This window comes from Tetrao urogallus (genome assembly GCF_951394365.1).
Source record: "Tetrao urogallus genome assembly, chromosome: Z".
Taxonomy (NCBI): domain Eukaryota; kingdom Metazoa; phylum Chordata; class Aves; order Galliformes; family Phasianidae; genus Tetrao; species Tetrao urogallus.
The window spans coordinates 5,054,056-5,076,534 of NC_136816.1; the positions used below are offsets into that span (position 1 = coordinate 5,054,056).

The following is a 22,479-nucleotide window of genomic DNA, read 5'->3' on the forward strand; positions in this document are numbered from 1 at the left end:
CTCCACTGAGTACATGAAATCTTCTGGTTAAGTCCTTGGAGCAGTTAGCCATGAAAAACTGAGATCTCTAGAACTGAAAATTAATTCCAAAAGTACTGTTGAAGTGTGGACTAGGAGAAGTCTTGAACATTTGCTTTTGTCTGTGAAAGCTATGAAAACAGCAAAATAATGCCAGCGGCTCCAGCTCTCTGCCACTTTCATCTGCTTGCTTCATCTTTCTCTGCCAAGCTTATCGCAAAGTAATGAATCTCTTGTGATTTTGTTTTTTTTTTTTTTCCTTTTTTCTTGGTTTGCTTGTTTGCCTTTTTGGAAATGTCATTGCAGTGGGCTTTTCGTTCCCTTAGGTTTCTGCAGGATCTATAGCAGAAAGTGTGAAGGACAGAGTGGTTGACTCCAGGCTGCAGGTGTACGTCACCCGACCCGGCCTATTCACTTGCCTTGCTACCAACAAACACAGCAAAACCTTTGGTGCTGCCAAAGCTGCCGCAACCATCAGTGTTTCAGGTATGCTGGGAAGAAAGGGGTCGTTAACAACTCACTCTTCCCTGCAGGCCCAGCTTTCCTACTGGGAAATGTGATGGAGGAGGAAGGAAGGCCTTGGAGAGCTCATAGTTTGCAGGGAGCTAAATTTGAGTACCAATGCCTGCCCTGCTGGGCTATTTCCCCATATATTCTTACACCCAGGAGACTGGCACAGCTGTCGCTTCCTGCATGCTTGGTGCTGTCTTGTACGTTGTGTCCCAGAAGCACTTGGAAAGACCATCCATGCGGAGGAAGTTGTGGCTGCAGCCCAACTTTGGTGTCACCTAACAGCAAGGTGAAAATAGCTTTCCTCAGATCATGAGCTTCTTGGGCTTTCCTACCGCCCCGTCTCTTGATGGGAGAAAGAAAGGATGAGCCGGGGGAGCAGCTGCAGCCACCCGTCCTGTGAATGCACGACGCAGTCTGGTGGTTATGTAGGGCCCAAAGATTAAGGCAGATTTCCTACCATGTAACTCTTAGCTACCACAGATGTGACAATGACAGATCAGTGACGTCTTTTCCTTTTCTTCTTTATTCTGACTCATCGCCATCGCTGGGCCTGGTACCTCCCTGGCAGAGTGGAGGTAAGGATGGGTTTTATGGCTGCCTGGGGATCCTGTGGGTCAGGGAGGGTAACAGTGATGAACCAAAGGGATTTGGTGAATTTTGCTTAAATGAAAGGGGTAGGTTTCTGGATGCTAAGCATATGGGTGAGACTCTCTGGAGGGCACACTGGGATCCTTTATAAAAGCATGAACAGAGCCTGGGACCCCATCAGATACTGGTGCCTTTGCACTGAGCCACTAATGGAGCTCACATCACAGTTATGTGCCCATGACTTGACTGACATTATAAATTTACAGACAAAAGTCTAGCTGCATGATAGGCTCCTGCCTACATAGAGCCAATGAATGTATTTTTGTTCAGTGGTCACTAGAGTAAGGCAGAAAACATTTAGATATTTGTTGGAAGCAAAGTGTTAGATGAGTAAAGCCACTTGTATGTGACCAGAGGTGCTCTTTTGCGAATTACTTTCTGAAGTGCTGAATGATTAGTCTGACTTTTTATTTCTAGAACCCTAGTGGCATGAATAAATAAGTATGAAAGGCAAATGCAAGGGCTAGCTGAGACCTGGAGGCTCTCAGAACAAAGAGCAGAGCCTGAGGAAATGTAAGGAAATGGCTCAGCTAAGCTGTTAGCACATCTGCTTCAAGGCTTTTGCAAAACATTTGGAGACTCCAGCAATGATGGCAGACTTATGCCCTGCACCTTCACCTGTGTAGGTGTGACAGGCACAAGAACTGTGATCTAATCCTCAGCCTTTATCTCTCGCAACTGTTCTTGCTTGCACCCTTTTCTGTGATAAAGACTGCAAGAAACATTGCTGCCTCTGCAGACTGTGTCTCTGCAGATGGTGAAAAAGCAAGGAAACATAATACTGACACTGGTGTGCTGATAAAAATGGGACCTTTCCAGGCTACAGCCCACCAAAGCTAGCAGCACAGCTGTTCTATGCATGCCTGTACCCCCTCTTGTCTCTCAGGCCTAGGAAGGATGCATCTTGCATGGGAGGCATATGGGGTGTCACCAGGACAGCGTGTGTGGTGTGCCCTCTGCCATAGTGAGGATTGTTGTGAGGAAGCTGCTTAGCAGGAAAATAAATAAATAAATAAATAAATAAATAAAGAGATTAACATTGACCCCAAACCCATGCGGCTAAACTGGGGCCAGGGAGCATCACCTACTGATTGCAAGATGTGCAAAGCAGAATTTTGGACATCCTGTGTACTTTGTTGCCCATGTAAATCCTGTTTTCCTAAGAAAAACAGCAAGAACACCCCCAGAACATTGACAATGGGGGATTATTTGGACAGAGAAGTAAAAGGCAAGGTTACAAATAGCTCTGCTGGATGCTCCAAATGGTTGGCATGTTGAGAATTGACCTCTCTGACCCCAGTTACACTGGCAGGGTGAGCAATGGGAACAGCTGCACTCCCAGCTCCCCCCGCCCAGTTTGAGAGCAGGAGGGTTCATTTTCCCAGGTGTGCCCTAGGGACAGTGTCCTCTGACCTGAGTGCATCCACAAACCCCTGCACTCTCCTCTCCATTCCCTTCTGGTGCAGGGCTGTGGGTTTACCCTGTGTGTTTGATCTTGTTCCTTGACAGCAGGCTGTATAAGGGTGATGCAGGCTACTGCAGCACCTACAGAGGTGAGGTGTGCAGTGCCATCCTGTCAAGAAATGCTCTTGTTTTCTTCAACTCCTCCTATGCTGACCCCGAGGAGACCCAAGAGCTGCTTGTTCACACTGCCTGGACGGAGCTGAAAATGGTGAGTTCATTCTGCCAGCCAGCCGCCGAGTCACTGCTGTGTAACTACATCTTCCAGGAGTGCAAGCCCTCGGGAGTGGGGCCCACCCCAAAACCCATATGCAGGTAAAAAATCACAGCGTGCTCCTCTTTCACTTTTGTTCTGTAGGCATGTGGCTGGTTAAACTGCCCAGTAGCACTGTGCTCTCTGGATTGCTGTGTTTTTCCTTTCTTCTCCCTTCTGCATGCACAGAGAGGGCCTGTTGCATGCAGTGTTCAGTGGTGGGGTTCAGAATGAATTCCAGGCCCCAGAGATCTGTGCTAAATCAGGTGTTTTGGTGGCAGCTGTTGAAAAGATACATCCCTTTGAATGACATTGTTGATATAAGTAATTAACATACAGCCATCAGTTAGATCTTGCTAGGTCAATGTATAGTCCTTACTGTTATCAGAAATGTGCATGTTCAGAATTCTGACTAAATATGGACATGCAGCAGATGTGGCCAGGGCAGGACACTGATCATTCAGCACTTCCCATCCCCACAGTGATGGAACTGAAAAAGACCACGCTGGAGACACTGTCAGTGTAACTGTACCTGCTGAACCAAACCTCCCCCCTGGCACACGTATCCTCTCATGGCCAGAGGAATGTGCAGTCAAACAGACCTGGCAAGGACCCGTGGAGTCCGAAGCATCTCACGCAGCAGCTAATCCCCTGCTGACAGGTGCTTGTGTGGCACGTCCCAGGCTCAGAGGCTGTACAGCCCACTGGGCAGCCCTCCCCACTGCACTCTGTCCACTCCTGCAGCCACTGAGAAGAGCTTTCTCCTTCCTTTCTGCAGCAAGATTTTAAGAAGCCTTCCCCAGCCTAGAATACACCAGCTTTCTCCAAGTTCTCTCCATAGGTCTTGCTTTTCAACCCTCTGTATCTCTTGCAGCTTATTTTTCAGTGAGCAGTAACTGTGTATGTAGCCTAGTTGTGGACATGCTCTGGCTCCCCATGATGGCACAAGGACTGCTTGATGTGCTGCACGGAACAGTCCCTATAGACATTTTGGGCTGATACTCTCCTTTTCCCTAGCACTGCTGTCTTGCATGACAAATCTGTGAAGGCCTGCTGTATGGTTCCCCTTGGCTCTGTGTTTGGGCAGCTGACACTCCTGCCTAAAAGCAGACTTCAGCTCTTGTCCCTCATGAACTATGTCCTAAAACAGATTATATAGATCAGTATTTATCAGGAGAGTGGCCCCAGTTCTGGTGCCTTGACCAAAATGCATGTCTTGTCTGCAGATGTGGCAGGAACAGAGGCAGTGCTCCAACAGCTGGACATGGGCCAGGTGTAGTCTAGTGGCAGTTATTTCTCCAGTTATGCAGGGGCTTTTTAAAACAGTGAACGGTATGCTGTCTTTGCATTCAGGGTCTTTCTGATCTCTTCTTCCACAACTCCGAAACAAAGGCACAGAGGAAAACACCAGTGTGGAACCTGACACATGTTCTCATTCGTTGCATGAGCTACTTGGTGTTCCTCACTCAGAGCACTTGCAGCATGTATCCTAAGAAAGAAGTGTATTTGCAAATATCCACAAATAATCCTGCAGACAAGTGCTGAAGTTGCTTTTTGTTTTCAGACTCCTCCCCTCTGCCTTGATGTGCTGCTCTTTGTCATTGTGCCCTTTAGTACACCATCTCTCTGCCTGTTTTCAAGATGTGTGACAGTATTTATATCTGAGCCACACAAGCGTGGCACATTTGTCTGTGAAGGACTGTGCATGGTGCTCCAAAGGACATGCCAGTGGGGGTGGCTAAGGCACTGGCTTCATTTCACCTTGCTCGTGCGTGGCCCAGCAGGGATCAGAACTGGTGTGTATGAAGACTTGCCTTCCTGGGGTGCTGCTGGGAGGTGCAAGTCATAGAAGGGCCTTCAACTAGCAGGCAAAACCTATGCAAACATGTCTGAATACTAACAGATCTGTCTGGCATCATCATTCTTCAAATCCAGACAATTTGCAGATACATCTATTTATTCTCTTCCTTTACGAATTTTTCTCAGTGATTTTATTGTGAATTTAGAAGTGGCTTTCTTCATGACCAGAGCCCTGGGACAGTGTTCCTCTGGTTTCCTGTTCCCAGAGCCCATTGGCTGGACAAGTTTCCCCAAAGCCCTTGCCCCACACTCTGATAGCTCAGACATCATCTGTCCTTCTGAATGGTTGAGACCTCAGAGGTCTCCTGAAAGCATTTTGTGCAGTCTTGGTTGCTTTCCAGTTATCTTATCTGCTTTCTACTGACAGCTTTATACCTCTCTGCTCAAACTGTCTAGACAGCACCAGCTTTCAGCTGAACTGCATCAAGAGTAAAAATTTAATTATCCCAGAGGCTGTAGAAATCACCTCGTTTTTGTGGGACAGATTTCCCTTGGTATGTTTTCATGTGCTTTTGTCTTTTTTTACTTATTCTTTGTACCACTTCTTCCCTCCTATGTAATTTTTGTTGTTCATTCTGGTTTGGAAGCTATTTAGCTAGAACAAACTGAGCAAGACTTTTATAAAAATAAATGCTGGCAAAACAAGATGAAGTGAAACAGAAGAAAACAACATGGGAAAAACTTTACTTTCCATATATTCAGATACAAATTGATTAGAATAAGAGTTTTTGTACTTGAAAGGAAAGTGATACTTCATCTCATAATTCTTGATTACTTCTGGCTTTTATCATGGGCTGTTCTGTGATACTAGAATACTAGATACTAGTTGAAGAAAGCCCCTCCATTTCCATTTCAATGACTGCTGATATGAAGTGATGGGCATAAATCTCATGTTGGGAAATCCTTCACTTTTGTCAGGTTCATATGTCCTCTCCTCCTCTGCAACAGCCCACAAGCTGCTGGCCCACTTGTCCTCCTCGGCTGCTCCTGGTCTTTGTCTCTCTGTCATGTTACATAAAACTTCTAATAATACTCTGAAGTAATCTTTGCATATGATCTCATCCGGCTCTTGCTGCTGGGGATAAAGTGCTGTAACAATGGCATGATCTCAGCTGCAGGAGGCTGACTGCCCCTCCCTCTGGCTGCCTTGTTCTACTCCCCTAGAAGCAGCCAAGGGGCACGGGGGCTGAGGATCACCTCCCTCTAAAGAGGCAGTGGAAAGACTTGCAGAGGTCTTTGTCTTGCAGGTCTTTGGCTTTTTGCAGCTGCACTTCGCATACAAGGATTGTTCAAGGATGCTCCGTCTTTCAGAGTGAAGGCAGCTAATGCAATCCAGGTCTCTCTGTGTCAGACAGTGCCTCAGATGCTAGGTTTTCCCATTTCCATAGCAAAACATTAGTGTTTTTTTTTTTTTTTTCCACTTCAGAAAGTCTTTCCTGTTCCCATTGTTGCTTAACATAAAAAACTGCATCTATATGTTGCACCATCTGTCTGCATACTGGTTCTCATGGAGGTGAGGAAGGAATCAACCAGACATGGAAAAAAACCAAGAGCAAGGCAGCTGGGTCTTCAATAGCTTCAGCCTGCAGATGTGAAGAGCATTCAGCTCCACTGCAAAAGATCTGCCACCCTGGAAGAATTTCCAGAGGCCTCCATCATTCTGGTGCTACAGAAGATTTGCAGTGGTGGTGTTTGTCGTTGAAGCTCATGACCTTCTACTCTTGCCAGAACTGTTGGTAGTAATGAAATTGCATCAGCCATCCAGGTGGTGAATTTGGCTGAAGCCTTCAGCATGGGTGCCAGCAGTATATTCCTGCATGACTGTGTCATTCTGTGTTGGTCAGGAAGGACAAGCATCCTCAAAGGACAGCGGCTGAGTTCAGCAAAAATCATCTCTGTACATTACCTCAAAGCTGGTTGTGCAACTCGGGCTCTCAAGAATGAGTGAATAAATAAATGAATCACTGACAAATTAACTAATACAACAGTCAAATTTTCCAGTATGGCACAGTTTCATTTACTTATTTATTTATTTATTTTTCTAGCACAGATATTACTGCCTTGGCCTTCTTTACAAAACAGCTTCAGATCTAAGGAACATTTAAACATACACAGTATGGCTTGCCAGTGAGTATTTCACACTGTTAGGGAGGCAATAAATTAGTAAGAGGCAATTTGGTCTCTTATTTCACCTGGCATTGCAAAGATTTTGCTGCAGATAGCAAGCAGATGAAAAAGGGGAGTGAAAGGCAGAGAAAAGACGGTAATTGTGTGGCTAGTTCTGTGAGATTAAAAATGTAGGCTAATATTCATCTTAGAAAAGATTAAGATTTGCAGCTCACCTCTTGCTTTGAACAGAGGGCATGTTTGTACAAAATTTATGAACAACAGGTGAGATTTTCAGGATGTATCAAAAATGCTAAGATAACTCCCAGGCATGCTGTTTATTATTAGAAGATGGCAGTAAATGTCTGGGAAATGATGGAAATGAACTCCTCACAGTCTGTGATGTCTGTTGCGACTTGAGAATAACCCTGCTTCATTAAAAATGTAGCTTTGTGGGTTTCCTAAAGGAAGCTATTACATTTTATGCAGTTTCCTTTATGGTTTATGAGCCAGACAGACTGGCTTAAAGAAGCACAGCGCCACTAATGGTTTTATGTCAGCCAGTATAACCCCTGCACACCACCGCTAGGTGCAGCAGCTGTTATCAAGCCATTGACCGCTGTATTTCACTGTTTTTTGCAAAATAATGTAGAGAGAATTGCCTTGCTGTAAAGGATCTCTACTGCTTTAAGGAATGGCTCTCAATGGAGGAAAACTCTCAGCGAGGGATTTACAAGCCGGGGCTGATGCTGCTCGCTCTTCCCGAGTGCAACAGGCTGCCCAGCCTGCACCAGGACCCCAGTGCCTGCACCCATATCCCTTTCTTTGGTAAGGGGCTGTGCTGCCCATCATCTGCTGCTTTCTTGGTGAGGAGGGCATGGTGACACCCATGACTTGCAGCGAAAGTGAATGCCTGACAGCCTCTCAGTAGCTGTTCTGTGGTCAGATGTGGTGTGTGAAGTGGGAACCAGCCTGCCTGTGGCTCTGCAGCTAGCGCCTGGCTGTGTCACAACCCCTCCTTACACCTTGTCTTGTCTTTTCACAGATTTTAAGAAGGAGAATATAACCAGTAAGTAGACTTCTCCAGGATCTGTTTTTCAAGAGGGTGGGCACAACATTTTTGTTGAAGATGCAGCTTGCATGGCATTTTTTAGACTTTGCTGGCTTGATTCAGGCTGTTGCCAAAGAATGACTAAACTCTCACGTCTAAGGCATAAGAAAACATATTTCCATCTGCACAGTTTTTAGGGAGAGCAGAGGCTGGTAGTTGTTGAAGGTGATTAGAGAGTGATGGTGCTTTTAGATCTCCTCCAGTTGTTACCCTGCCTTTCCACCCATTCTTTCTTTTTTGCTGTGTCTGGTACTTTGGAGTCTGCTGTCAGGGCAGTCCCACCCTTACATGCTGTCATTGATGTGGTTACCAACATAGAATCACAGAACCACAGAGTGGTTGGGTTGGAGGGGACCTCAAAGCCCACCCAGCTCTGAGCTCCTGCTGTGGGCAGCACTGCCACCCAGCAGGTCAGGTTAGAACAGGGCCCATTCAACCTGGCCTGCAGCGCCTGCAGGGATGGGGCATACTCCATCTGTCCCTGAAGCCATTTCTCTAATGCCCCTCCAAAACTACCCGTAAATCCCAGCCATCTCTTGCTGAGACTTCTGCCAGCCCCATGCTCTCAGTGGGGGACAGAACACGAGGTGGGTGGCAGAAGCATATGGCAGTTTCAGCCTCTCCTTCTTCAGCATGTCCACCTATAAGACTTTGGTATTTTTCAGCGCCTTAAGGGCACAGTGATGCTTTACTTTGCCCCCCAAGCCTCTCCGCCTTGCTCCTCAAAGCTGTCACATTGATGTCACATTTAGTGCAAAAAGGCCTCTTTTCACGTCAGCTACTTGCTCAGAAGGATTTCAGGTATTGCTCTCCTTGCCTTTCAATGGTTGACACAGCTGTGTTTTAGGCCAGAAGTTTTACAATTCTGCAGTGCTACACACACTGCAGATAGCTTATGTACCAGTCAAAGAAGCTCAAATTACAGCATTTTACCTTGGACTGTGATGAGCCAAGTATTGTCATGGGGTCTGAAGCCATTTCTAAACTGAGGTATTTTCACACCTTGGGCTACAGGGGCTCAACCTTGTGCTTGAAGTCACCTGCCTACAATAAACCTGGTGTTGCTCTGCTACCCACGAGTACAGCCTGGCACCAATGGGTGTACAGAAAGCTGAGGTTCTGTAGCAGCAAGTATATGTGGAGTGGGTGATGCAAAAGGAAAAGAGCAGGCAGTTATTGTGATGTGCTCAAGAATTGCTGTTTACACTGGTCTTTACTGAAGTGCTCAGGTGCTCTGAACAACAGTTAGAACTACAGCACTGTAAAATTTAATCAATCATCGATGTTTCTCCTACAGGAGAAACAGGACAATCTGCTTGAGTGAATTAGAATGTGTAGCCTGTGTCTGAAACCTGGATCAAACCTTATGCAAATCTTTATTGAAGAGGAAAAACATTTGCTTAAAAAAATCTCTGTTTTAGAGTGACATGGGTTTCCTCCTGTGGTAGCTTTTATGAGCTGCAACTTCAATATAGTTGAAAATAAAACTGTGACAGCACTGTTTGCTGACATACTAATTTATTTAATAAGGTTAATAATGCAGCACCTAACAAGAGGACCCTAATGCATGCCTAATGCAACCAGAATGCTAATCCATGGTCAGCAGTTTCCACACAATTAGCTAGCAAATGCCACATGTGTAAGACTGCTTCTCCTCTGCTGTCCATCTTACTTCCTGGATTATGCCAGCATGCATTAAATTCTCCTCCGAGGATAAGTGATGCCCACATTTATGTTTTGGGAACTTATTCTCAGAGTGAAAATCTTCTCTAGATTTCCTGCTGGCTTTTTCTGCAGCCATAGTAAGCTTTGCATATGTGAGATCAATGGCACATTCTTCATTATGAATAAGTGCTTTGTGCTGATACCATTACTTCAGATTTGTAGCTCCCTTTAGCTTGTGGTTTCCATGCATGCTGGGAGCCACAGTTCCAAGCATCCAGTCTGAGATGACAAGCACTATATAGAGGCCAGCAGGACAGCACTCCTTGCAAGACCTTGCTTCTCGCACCCCAGCTGCCCCTGACACTGTGCAGGCTGTGAGCCACACAACCAGTGCTGCAGTTTGCCTTCTGCCATGGTTTGGCTCTGGAGCATCCCTGTGGGCCCGTGCTGCTTTGTTTGGTTTTGGGGCAGAGTGACAGCCACAGCCTCATGGTCTGTTCCTCAGTCTGGAAAACTTTTCTCCTTTTCTTGGGATGTTACCAGATGTAGTCCTATGTACAGAGCTCAAAATCTGTTTCAGCATGAACATAAAGCTAAGCTCTTCCGTGACTGTCACTGGTCCTTTTGCGTGCTTCAAATCTGCTGCTAATTGTTTTGGCTCTTGTGTAAGGACATGACTTGTCACTCCTCACTGCAGGGCACGGTCTATGGCGCTTGTCCCCACTTTGTTCCATTTTTTTTCTTTTTTTTTTCCTGCCCAGGGACTTGCTACAGTGGCAATGGCCAGTTTTACCAGGGCTGGGCCAATGTTACTGCCTCCGGCATCCCCTGCCAGAAGTGGAGTGACCAGGTGTGCATCAGTGTGAGATAACCAAATGGGGTCTTCTTCTGTGAGTTTCCCAGATCTGGGCAGCCCTGTCCCACAGAAGGGCTGGGCAGATGGCAGCTCTCCTTCATTCTTGATTGCTTCATATTTCAGTCTGCAAGTTCCCCCTTCCTATTGCCAGATGCTTTCTTGGTGATTCTTGCAAGCTTCTACAAGTCTGTTTTACCTCTGCCTTTTTCTGTTTTTTTGTTTTGTTTTGTTTTGTTTTTTTCCCCTTTGTTTTTTTTTAATACCAGCAGGAAAAATTGTACTCAAACACTAATCCAAATGGTTTCCTACTCCAAGGCTCCCCACTTACACAGAAGGACTCCTCAGGTTTTCCCCGAGCTGTCTGATGCTGAGAATTACTGCCGCAACCCAGGAGGTGAAAATGAGCGTCCCTGGTGCTACACAAAAGACCCATCTGTCACTTGGGAGTACTGCAGCGTGTCTCCCTGTGGAGATGGTAGGCCATTTCTGTCATTGTACTTGTTTTGGGACCATGTAAAGTGTTGACTTGCTGCCCATCACACCATGGGTCTCATGGCCCCATTGATTAATTCTGTGTTCTAGACTAATCCAGCACTGGTTCCTTGCACAAATGCACTCATCATCTTCAGTTTGAAGGTGTAATACATACTTTAAAGATGGGCAAATGAAGACAGACAAATAGAGCTCCTTGTCTGAGATTATAATAAGGATAAAAGATGAAATCAGATTTCCTGTGGTATTATGAGGGATAGGTTGGCTACAGTGTGCTCTAAAGGAAAAGGAGAGCTTATAGCAAATTTTCCAAAGTTATTTTGCTTCTGGTGATTTTTTTTTCAACATTAAAAGGATATATATCTAAAAATAAATCTGAAAAAGATGGAAATGTTTTCATTCTTTTTTTTTTTGTTCAAAGAACAGTTTTTGAAACATATTTCATCAATGATACAAGGTTTTAATATTTCACCAAGTTTTAGGATCTCAGGGCTTGAAAACAAGACAATTCTGTTTGCACAGAGAATAGAGATGCCGTAGAGTCAATGGAACTCAAATCAGTGTCAATTTAGCTGGCCTTAAAAATATAGTGTAAATTTATTTCCATTCTCAATCATTTTCTAGAATAGCTCAGAAAACAATCAACAGAGGTATACCTGATTTCTTTTTCCCCTAAAAAAAAAAAAAAAAAGTGAAATTTTACAGTAGTTTACCATAAAGTAGTTGACCCATAAAGTCACTGAGATGTGAAACTGTTGGAGGGAAAAGGATGGTCCAGGAAAATATCAGCATATACCTGCCGTGGGCGGACACTTGTATCTGCAGAATCCTTCTAGGATATGTGATTCACTGTGGTCCACATTGTGGAGTCTAGTTCAATCCCACTATAGGCCTTCAGCTTATTTGAACACTTTGAGACCATTGGATATGATCTTTCACCTGTAATTCTTGCAAGTTATCTGACTGCTTATCAAAACTAAGTTCCTAGTTCTACAGGAACTGTGTCTTTACTAGGTCCTGCACTTCCACAATTATTAAGCAGAAATAGGTTTTTCTTCGTGTATACAAAAGTTCTTTAGTATGGTCCTCTCAAACAGTCTTACTGTTGTATCTGTAATGTTAGTAATTACCAGGAAAACAGTTGTACACAAATACATCTTGAGAGAAAGACACATCCCTATAGAATAGATATCATCTTCTGATTTTGTTTGCATTACAGCATCGTTATCACTAGGAACAAGAAAACCAAATGGAGAGACACCAAACCTCCCCCCTCCTCCATCTTATTCCCCCACATACTCCATGAATGTTATCATCTCAATCATCTCCAGCTTTGCTCTAATCGTGATCCTTGGCATTATCACCCTTGTTTGCTGCCGTCGCCGAAAGCAGTGGAAAAACAAGAAAAGGTAAAGCCCAGGCCTCAGTTCAAGGCAACAAATGCTGCTTTGAAACAGAACTTGCCTGTTTCTGAGTCCTGCAAACTCCTGCAGGAGGGAGAATCCCATGGCAGCGCCAGTGTAAGTTCTGAGGTGTACCTCTGTGGAAAGTAGCCTGGTGGTTATTTTGGGGAAATGGTGAGAGACTGCTGCAAGGTTTTTTCAGCAGCTCTGCCACACCTCTCTTTCCCGCCTTGGAAGAATCCAACCCCATGGTACAGATGTAGATCAGGAGCCATGCACATTGACCAACAACTGCTCTGTTGTTTCAGAGAGTCAGAAACACCGACACTCACCACTCTGCCCTCTGAACTCCTCCTGGACCGGCTGCACCCTAACCCCATGTACCAGCGGATGCCTCTTCTCCTCAATCCCAAACTACTCAGCTTGGAGTATCCCAGGAACAATATTGAATATGTGAGAGATATTGGGGAAGGAGCATTTGGGAGAGTTTTCCAAGCAAGGTAAGACATCCATGTGTGAATCCTCTCTATATGGAAGTACCTGGAAAAGATAAGCAGTTGGACATCTGTTTGTCTGGACACCTGAAATCCTTTGTTCATTTACCCAAACCAAAATTAGTAGAAGATTCAAACAGCTAAACTCAAGCTTGAGTAATTGTTTATCGTGGCTACTTCTTCCCCCTGATATTTGTTAAAATACTCCCACAAATGAACCTCCTGTTCTCTCTAGTAAATACTGTGTCATACTCACATGCCAAAGCCTGGTATAAAAGCTTAGCTAAATTTATAATCCTTATATTTTTTCCAAGAGTATTGCCTGTGACATATGACCTATTGTGAAATGCTTGTATATCCCAGTGTTTGCAAATTGACAGTGTGTATTGGTGTGCTCCTTTACAAAGTCAACATTGGCCAGTACTTACCACAGAGATATGTCATGATGCAGTTAGATCCTGATCCAGTTTCCATTTGATTCAGTGGCAAAACTAAACTAAACCAAAAATCCCCTGAAACCTCAGCCGACTTGATCCAACATCCTTTTTGTGTGCATGTGCATCCTACTTACTCAGTCTTTATTCTTGGAATTCACAATCATTGTTGCCTGTTTTAAATTTAAGGCATTAGATGAGGTCCCAGTTCTGTTAAACCTCATGGGAGGTGAGGTCATATATTTCTTCGTATGCGAAATATGTTTCATTGAAAACCCAGAATTGAAGTGAATGGAAGGCATCTTGTAATGCTTAACAGGTTCTGTAATGCCTGCAGGACAGCCTTTGGCTGATCTGCTCCTAGAAAATCCCCCTCCAAATTCCTGAAAAAAGAGAGACAGACTGCCCAGTTCCATTTTTGCTTAGGGTGAGTATTCTTTGTCCTCCAGAGGTAATAACTCTGGGACATAGCTGGCTCTGTCATTGCACTGTCTAGAGTAGTGTATGACCAAAGCCACCAGGGACTATCAGATCCATAACCTGTTTGGTGAAAGTAACTTCTAAGCTGAAGGACTCTGTGCAGAAAGCAGCCATTGGTGCAGATACTTTCAACGTTTATAGTTATGCTGTGGATGTATCCACTAGGAAATAAGTTATGGACAAGTTAAATCATTGTTAGAGCAGAGAAAACAATTTCAATAGATGAATTTTTTTCCAAGTGAAGAGATATGGAAGAAACGCAGGCATACTTTAATACAGAGCAAGCTAAAAATAACAGAAGTTTAAAGGGCAGGCATTGGGAAAACTGCAGATGCTTAGCTGTGATTGATTGTTAGCCTGGATGGTTGAACCAAATGCATCTGAACTGGAGCTGAGAACAATGCAGTGTGGACTGCGTCACAGCTGCTGCCTGGGTGCAGAGCAATCCCTGTTCTGGCCATGGCACAGTGTTGAGAATGTCCCATCATTTGAGCCTTCTCCTGGATGTGACAGCAGGGCAGGCAGTCCCCTGCCAAGCGTCACCCTGCACTGGAGCTTCAGTGTAGCCTTGGTGCTGTGCTGCCCAGGCCCTGCTGAGAGGTGACTCTCATCCACCTTGAGCAGGACCTCTCAAAGGGAGCCTGAACTTCACTGAAGTGCTGAAGGAAGCAAGTGTTAAAGTGGTGCAGGGAGCTTCCATGTGCATTTCATCCACCCGAGTGCTGGAATTCCTTTTAGAAAAACCTTTTTGCTATTGTCAGTGCAAAATGGCAAAAGAAAAAAGCAAGAAACAGTCTTCTTAGGCAGCTTTTGCAATGTGCAGCATGCTATACTCTCAGAAACACTTTCTCTCAGGAGCTGAAGAAATACTACTTCTCCATCAGAAGCCCTTCGGAAGCATTATATTCTCAGGGTAGATTTCAGCTCATGGTGTTTCTATGCACAGCTCTCAGGCCAGCAGAGACTGATACGCTGACATCCAGCAGCACCAGCAGCACATCCCTTCAGGTCACAAGCTCCAAGATGACTCAAACTTTTACCTTGCCGTCGTAGATGAATAAAATGTACTTGTCTGCATGTGTTAACTGGACATCTTAAGCTAAGTTTAGCGGCCCTCTTACTTTTCCTGGTCTCATATTTCTTCTGCTCTTGTAAACACGGCTCTGCACACAGTGCCAGTGATGCCTTTGCCAGTTGGCTTGCCGTGAGGCCTGATTTAGTGTTTACTCACTCCTGGGTCAAGCAACATGTTAGGACAGGAAGTGTCTGGCTATCGTTTACCTGCTCCTCCTGAAAGGCTGCAGTGTCCGCTGAGGGCTCGTACACACTGAAGGGGTTGAGGAAGTAACCAGTTTCCTTAGCAGATGTCTTTAAAACAAAATGTTGGACTCAGCACAGGTTCATCCTGACTAGGCCTCGTTTGGAGACAAGGCTGCCCCAGGGGCCAGGGTTGGGCCATGGGCAGGTGATCAGAGGTCAGAGTGGCAAGATTTCTTCTTTCACAGATCTCTTCATGTTCTTTCTTGTTCAAGGAGTGTTTGATCCGCTGTCTCACTGTAGATGAAAGACAGCATAGATGTTAGTTTAAGAAACAATACCCTACATACAATACTCATTCAAAATAACTCTTCTGCTCCCACAGAAATTTTTCTCCAACAGGGAGTGTAGAGGTGGGTCTCCACACCCCTCAGTTAATGACACCACTTAATGGCCTTACAGAAGCTAACCGGCTATGGTGCTTGGGGAAGATCTGTCACAGGTCACAACCTCAAATACAGATTCAAGCAGCTCCACATTTTTTTTTCCCCCACAGTCGCTGCTCTGGAAAGAAGGTCTGACTGGAAACCTAAATTCAAGTGTGCTCTAAACGTAGAATGGGGACAAAATCTCTTCTTGCACAGGTGGTACCTAAAGTTCTGCCCGTGTTGCGGAGATCCAATGATAGTAGAGAAAGTGAGGAGAGCTGCTGTTGCCCTGTGCACAAACAGTGAGGTATTTCACCTAAAGCATGTAGGGAGTCACTAGAGAGGAAATCCAGGCTAATTCCTTGATGTTTCCTGTATCTTGAAGAAAACGAGCTGTTTCGTAGAAAGCACACTCCAGCCTAGAACTTGAATTCTCCTGTTTGATTTCAGAAGGAGGAGCTTCTCTGCATGTGTGCCTCCATCTCTTCCTGCTCACAACGTTTTTTGGGCATTGAGGGGCTCAACTTTGGCAGTTGCCTGCCAGGACTGCACACAGAGCCCTCCTCCCTGTTCAGTGCAGTTTCTGTGGATCTGCAAGAACTGGGCTGAAGAAGGCCCAGCAAAAGCTCTATGTAGCTTAATCTTACTTAAGTCACATTTAGGTTAGTGTACACTACAGGATTTCAGTGGAGAGCAGGTGGATACGTGTACTTTAGGCTTTGGCCCAGGTGAGCTTTCTTCTGCAAAGCATGCAATATGAAGCTGTTATTGCTGTGCTAGTCTGCTAGCCAGTCATGAGAGGTAATCTACAGTGAGGCTGCTTGAAAGACATAAATGCCCTCCTGTTTCTCATTTTAATTGTTCTGCTGATATCTTCAGAGTATTGCTGCTGACTTTCTCAGGTGCTCCAATTAGGCAGCAGTGGGTGCATTAAAAGAGGTCTCCTCTCCTGCTATCCTGGGACCTTGCTGCCAGCACAGGGTAATAAAGTAGGACATTTTGCTATAGCAAAGGCAGTAGTAGACAAATGTTGAGCCAGCTCCTCCATTCTGGCATGCTGGATCTCCTTGTCCAAGCCCTTCAGCTGCGGTCCAGCTGCCTGTGATATTCCTCTCTAGATGGGCATCTTGCCATCTTCTGACATTTGACATTTACAGCATCTGAGTGCATCTGTTGCAACTACCATATGTCTGGAGTAGGTGACAAGGAAACTGGAAGTTTGCTTTGGAAATCTGAACCTCCTCTTGTGACTACTGAGCAGTAAAGTAACCCGGCATTTGAGCAATGGGAGGGCAGTCAGGCAGGAGCATAAATTGTAAATGGGTGCCACTGTTCATGGGCTCTAGCTGCCTTTAAGGAGCGTGCCTTAACTGCAGGACCCTGGGAAGAGCAGGCATGGGCAACAAAATGCGTATCTGAAGGTTGACCCACATCTGAAGCATGGAAAGTTGCCATGCTTGAGCGCTACTCCTGGATCTTTGGTAAGTATGCTTAATTAAACTTGCTGAGGGCAGAGTGACATGTGGATAGTGAAACAGAATGAGCTTGTGATTGCTTGAAGTCAAAAGCTCTATTTCCTACAGATTGTCTAAAACATGAAGATTCAGCTTTTGACACAGCATATTAGTGCATGAGCTTAACAGGGTTTATTTGTGCATTTTTCCTTCTTACTTGGCACCTATTTCCACAGCACTTGCTGGAGCATTACTCTTTGCTGGACCTCAGCTCCACTGCATTAAATGCAACCAAAAGCTAATGGGCTTTAAATTTGTTAAATTAGAGGTGTACAACTCCACCTATCCTCTGAACTGTGCCAAAGGGTTATTTTCATATAAAATCCTGGGGAACATGCTTACTCTAATTGGTACTTGTTCTCTGATAGTAGCTAGATGTTCCAGTGCCACAAGTGTTCCGGGGGGGAAGCAAAATTGAGTGCAAGAAGGCTCTTTCAACATTTTCATATAAAATATGTTTATTTTTGAGTCAGTGCTTCATCATTTTATTCCAAAAAAAGCCTGTGTTTTATGTGCTTGCAACTCTCGTCAATGCTTCCCTCTCTTCCAGGGCCCCAGGACTACTGCCATATGAGTCATTCACAATGGTGGCAGTGAAAATGCTCAAAGAGGAAGCATCTGCGGACATGCAAGCCGACTTCCAGAGGGAGGCAGCCCTCATGGCTGAATTTGACAATCCAAACATTGTCAAGCTCTTAGGTATCTGAACGAGGTGCCCATGTATGGGGGTACCTCCTCCTGCAAATCTGCTGGCGTTTTGCTAGGGGCACAGGCATGCATGACCAGTGCTGAGTGACGATGGACTGTTCTACAAGAGAAAATAGCTTGTTCAAAAGGGGTGAGCTTTGCTATGAGTCACTGCATGCTCTGCTAAATTCTTCACCAGAACAAGTCTGGAAATGTAGGTCTTAAGCAGCTGCCTTAGCAGGACAGCACCTTGTAACAAAGCCTGCTCATCCTGTGGTGGAGCCTGCGGACCATCTTGGTGCTTAGATCTGCTTCCAGCTTCGTAACACTGAAGCAGATGTTTTGCAGGGAAGACACGGGCTTCCTGGAGCTGTGATTTATTTTGCGGGTACTTAAGAAAAAAAACAAGCACATGTCTTGTTAGTTTTATGGATCCCACTTACTATTGTCATGTCTGAACATTCACCAGCATTAAAAAAACAAGTGAAGAAAACAAACAAAAAAGCCAACCACAACGACAGTCTCTTCCTTCCCCTCCCTTCACAGCTGAAACAAAACTATGTTTTCTCAGACTTTTTAGAAAGACTTGGTCCCACATCTTGGCTAATAGGTCATTCCTCTTCACAGAAAGCTGCCAACTGGAGTTTATTTCTGTAAATCTGCTCTCCACCATCACCTTGCAGTCCCACTCAGGGTTACTGCAGGCAGACCTGATCCCTGTGAACATGCAGCTGAGATTTTTTTTTTTAATATTTATTATTTAATTTATTTCAATAGGAAATTCTACACAATCTGGAAATGCATAAACTGCAGGTTTGGAAAAATTGGGTTGACATGAGCACTTTGGCAACAGAAGAGAGCAGCAGGAAATGCCCCAGTCTCAAGTACACATTATGTTTATTGTCAACACATTGTATGCCAGGGAAAGGCAAAGGTACAGGAGCAAACTAACCTCACATTCAGGGGGTGTGGGGAAAGCAGTCAAGTTTTTGAGCACAGCTTAGACGATAAAACCCTCGCATACTCTCCTCATGCTTGTCAGATCCTGATTTTATGACACTGGAAACAGCTATCTGTTTTTTCTCAAAGATTCATGTGTTAGGTCATCAACATGAAGTTCAGATTTCACAATAAGCTGGATCACTAATTGCTAAACGGCCCTAAGGAAGCAAAACATGTACCCTTCAAATTCTGGCTTTCGCTAGTTGAGAAGTTAAATAGCAGGCACATAAATATTTTTGCCTATCTCTCTAACTGGCTTTATTAGTTACTGTGTGCTCCGTAAATCTGGTTAAAATGTTAGGTTTGGGAATTTATATAATAAACTGATGATCTTTGCATGCATTCACAATACTAATGCAGTACATACTCTTCTATTTCAAATTTTTCTTGTAAAATATGTATATTAGGTACATCTAATTGGTGTGTCTGATTTGAATCACATTAGTAGATCATTAGAAATCATTGGACAAAGCAAGGTAAATGTTTATCTGCAGGCTGGCATGGTGCAGCTGGATCACATTAAATCCTGTTGCACTGTGGGAGTAGAGTCCACTGCTCACACTGGACCCTGGTGAAGCTAGTGCAGAACCAAGCATGTGCCCATCACTCAGGCTGGGTTAATGTCTTGTGTCTCTCACAAAGTTTGGATTCAGATTCCTGTTGAAGGAGCTTCAAAGACATAAAGAAACATGAAATTTGATGGTATTTGCATGCTTCACATTTTCCTATGTCCCCACATGCATTCCTGGGAATCTCCCTTTTGTGTTAAGTATTTTTGGATATTTTTCGGCCTTGCCACAGCAGAAACTTCTTTCTCTACAAATGACCTGAATGGTGCATCTGTCTTTTTCCAGGTGTGTGTGCTGTTGGGAAACCCATGTGCCTGCTGTTTGAGTACATGGCCTACGGTGATCTCAATGAGTACCTGCGCAACCGCTCGCCCCGCAACCTCTGCAGCCTGGTGCAGGTTAGCCTGGAGGCACGGGCCTGCCTCCCCAGTCCGCTGGCACTATGCTGCACTAGCCAGCTCTGCATTGCCAAGCAGGTGGCTGCAGGCATGGCTTACCTCTCTGAGCGCAAGTTTGTTCATCGGGACTTGGCCACTAGGAACTGCCTGGTGGGGGAGAACATGGTGGTCAAAATTGCTGACTTTGGCCTCTCAAGGAACATGTACTCAGCTGATTACTACAAAGCCAATGAGAATGATGCCATCCCCATCCGCTGGATGCCCCCCGAATCCATTTTTTATAACCGGTACACCACAGAGTCTGATGTGTGGGCCTACGGAGTGGTGCTGTGGGAGATCTTCTCCTATGGCATGCAGCCCTACTATGGGATGGCTCATGAGGAGGTCATCTACTACGTGAGGGATGGGAACATCCTGTCATGCCCAGACAACTGTCCTCTGGAGCTCTACAACCTGATGCGTCTCTGCTGGAGCAAGCTGCCAGCTGATCGGCCAAGCTTTGCTAGTATTCACCGCATCCTGGAGCGCATGTATGAGAGGGCTGTGGCCTCCCCATAGGTCTGAGGGGTGTGGTGAGGAGGCTGTCACGCCAACTTGCCTGCAGGCTCCTGAGCTCAAAGCTCTGATTTAGAGGGAGGAGAAAAATCTTGTTCCTCTACCAAGCAAGGAGTGTGGACTGCTCCCCTTCAGGGTGGACCATACCTCCTCGCGGTGGACTGTACCTCCCATATTATGGGGATAGCTCCCAGCCACCAAGCCAGTGCTCCTTGGGTTGGTTGGCGAGCTGGCTGCGTTAGCTCAGGACCTGCTTTAGTCATTTCCAGGAGCACAGAGTTCCCCGGCAGCCCCTTCCTGGGGCAACTTCTTTACCCAGCAGTTTTCTCCCTGTTCTGCATTTATGCACCTGGCTTTTAACTTTCTGTTCCCTTCCTTATATGTTTTCAACTACTATCTGTAACAAAAAAAAAAAGAAAAAAAAAGGAAAAAAAGATTGCAGATATCAATCCTGTTTTGGATTTTGCGTATCATTTTATTTTTACATGCTCACTTCATTTTGTAGAGGAAGGATATTGCTGAAGGCATAGTCCACTGACTTTTTAACTCCCTTTTTCTGTTTGTTGCTCATGAACACAACACATAGTCAAATCATCAGCCCACAGGACCACCGGTGGTAGCCAGTATGTCATGTTAAACAAAATCCTATCCTAAGATTTATCTTAAAAAGAGGGAAGTCCACACTGAGGGTCATCTGATTTTTGCTAAGATCTCACAAAAATCTCATATATAGTAGCCAGTCTTCTCACCCAGTTCTACAACAAAGCCACTGGTTGTTAATGGACAAATTCACCCTAAAGGCCCAGTGCTGCACCCATCTGGTCTCTCGAGTGTGTTTATTTCCCTGTGCCTGCAGTACAGTGCCCACCATGCTGAGATCAGGAAGAAACATAGATTCGTAGACTTGTAGCATCACCAAGGTTAGAGAAGACCTCCAAGACCATCCAGTCCACCTGACTCCAATATTTCTCCATTAAACCATAGCCCTTAGTACAACATCTAGATATTTCTTGAACAAATCTAGGGATGGTGACTCAATCACCTCCCTGGGCAGCCTGTACCAGCACCTAACCACTCCTACAGAATACAAATCACTTCCTTGCTCCTGCTGGCAACACCATTTCTGATCCAAGGCAGGATGTCATGGGCCTTCTTAGCCACTTGGGCACATTGCTGGCTCACGTTCAGGTGAGTGTTGACCAACACCTCAGGTCCATTTCTTCCACACAGCCTTCCAGCCACTCTTCCTCAAGCCTGTCGCATTGCCTGGGGTTATTGTGGCCAAAGTGCCAGGACCAGGCACTTAATCTTGTTGAACATCATCCCCCTGGCCTCAGCTTAGTAATCCAGCCTGTAGGGCCTTCCTACCCTCAGGCAGACTGTCACTTCCTTCCAACTTGTCTGCAAACTTACTGAGGGTGCACTCAGTCCTCTCATCCAGGTCATCAGTAAGGATGTTAAACAGGACAGACCTCAATACTGACCACTGGGGCATACCACTCATGACTAGTTGCCAGCTGGATTTAACTCCATTCACCACTAATTTCTGGGACCAGCCCTCCAGTCAGTTCTTTACCCAACAAAGAATGTACCTGTCCAAGCCACAGGTTGCCAGCTTCCCCAGGAGAATACTGCAAGAGACAGTGTCAAGGGCTTTAATAAAGTCTAGGTAGACTGCATCAACAGCCTTTCTGTCATCCACCAGCTCGGTTTCTCGATCATAGAAGGACATCAGGTTGGTAAAGCAGGACCTGCCTTTTGTGAACCAAAGCTGTCTGGGCCTGATCCCCATTTCACTCTTGGGTGAATTTCGCCTGGCCCCATGGACTTGCTACAGTCTAGATGGTGTAGAAGGTCTCTCTACCTCTTTCCACCTGAATTGTAGTGGTTTTATTCTGCTCCCCATCCAAGACTCCCAGGTAAGGGGGTACCCCAAGGATAATTGGTCTGACTTTTAAGGACAGAACTAAAGAAAGCATTGAGAACCTCAGCCTTTTCCTTGTCCTTGGTGGTCATTTTCCCAGCCACATTCATTAAAAGATGGAGATTCTCCTTATCCCTCCTCTTACTGTTAATATATTTATAAAAACGTTTTTTTGTTGTCTTCTAGCCCAGCAGCCAAGTTCAAGTTGGGCTTTTGATTTTCTAATTGTCTCCCTGCACATCCTAACAACTTCTTTGTATTCTCCCTGTGCTGTCCATCCCTTCTTACACAGGAAATAGGTTCACTTTTTCTCCTAGAGCCTCAGGAAGAAATTCCCTCTTCATCCACATT

The 22,479-nt window shown here is 45.2% G+C and overlaps 1 protein-coding gene across 1 annotated transcript in view; it reads left to right on the top strand.

Moving 5' to 3' along the window:
• Nucleotides 1–20,207, top strand: part of MUSK (muscle associated receptor tyrosine kinase) — a gene marked incomplete at both ends in the record, with an annotated part of 44,744 nt that extends 24,537 nt beyond the window's left edge. The window contains 11 exons of the mRNA XM_079548094.1: nucleotides 345–504; nucleotides 1,100–1,106; nucleotides 2,689–2,955; nucleotides 7,512–7,687; nucleotides 7,905–7,928; nucleotides 10,397–10,485; nucleotides 10,807–10,966; nucleotides 12,203–12,392; nucleotides 12,695–12,886; nucleotides 17,544–17,692; nucleotides 19,537–20,207. Of these exons, the coding sequence (XP_079404220.1) occupies nucleotides 345–504; nucleotides 1,100–1,106; nucleotides 2,689–2,955; nucleotides 7,512–7,687; nucleotides 7,905–7,928; nucleotides 10,397–10,485; nucleotides 10,807–10,966; nucleotides 12,203–12,392; nucleotides 12,695–12,886; nucleotides 17,544–17,692; nucleotides 19,537–20,207 (2,085 nt within the window). The remainder of the gene's footprint in view (nucleotides 1–344; nucleotides 505–1,099; nucleotides 1,107–2,688; nucleotides 2,956–7,511; nucleotides 7,688–7,904; nucleotides 7,929–10,396; nucleotides 10,486–10,806; nucleotides 10,967–12,202; nucleotides 12,393–12,694; nucleotides 12,887–17,543; nucleotides 17,693–19,536) is intronic.
• Nucleotides 20,208–22,479: the final 2,272 nt, after the last annotated feature.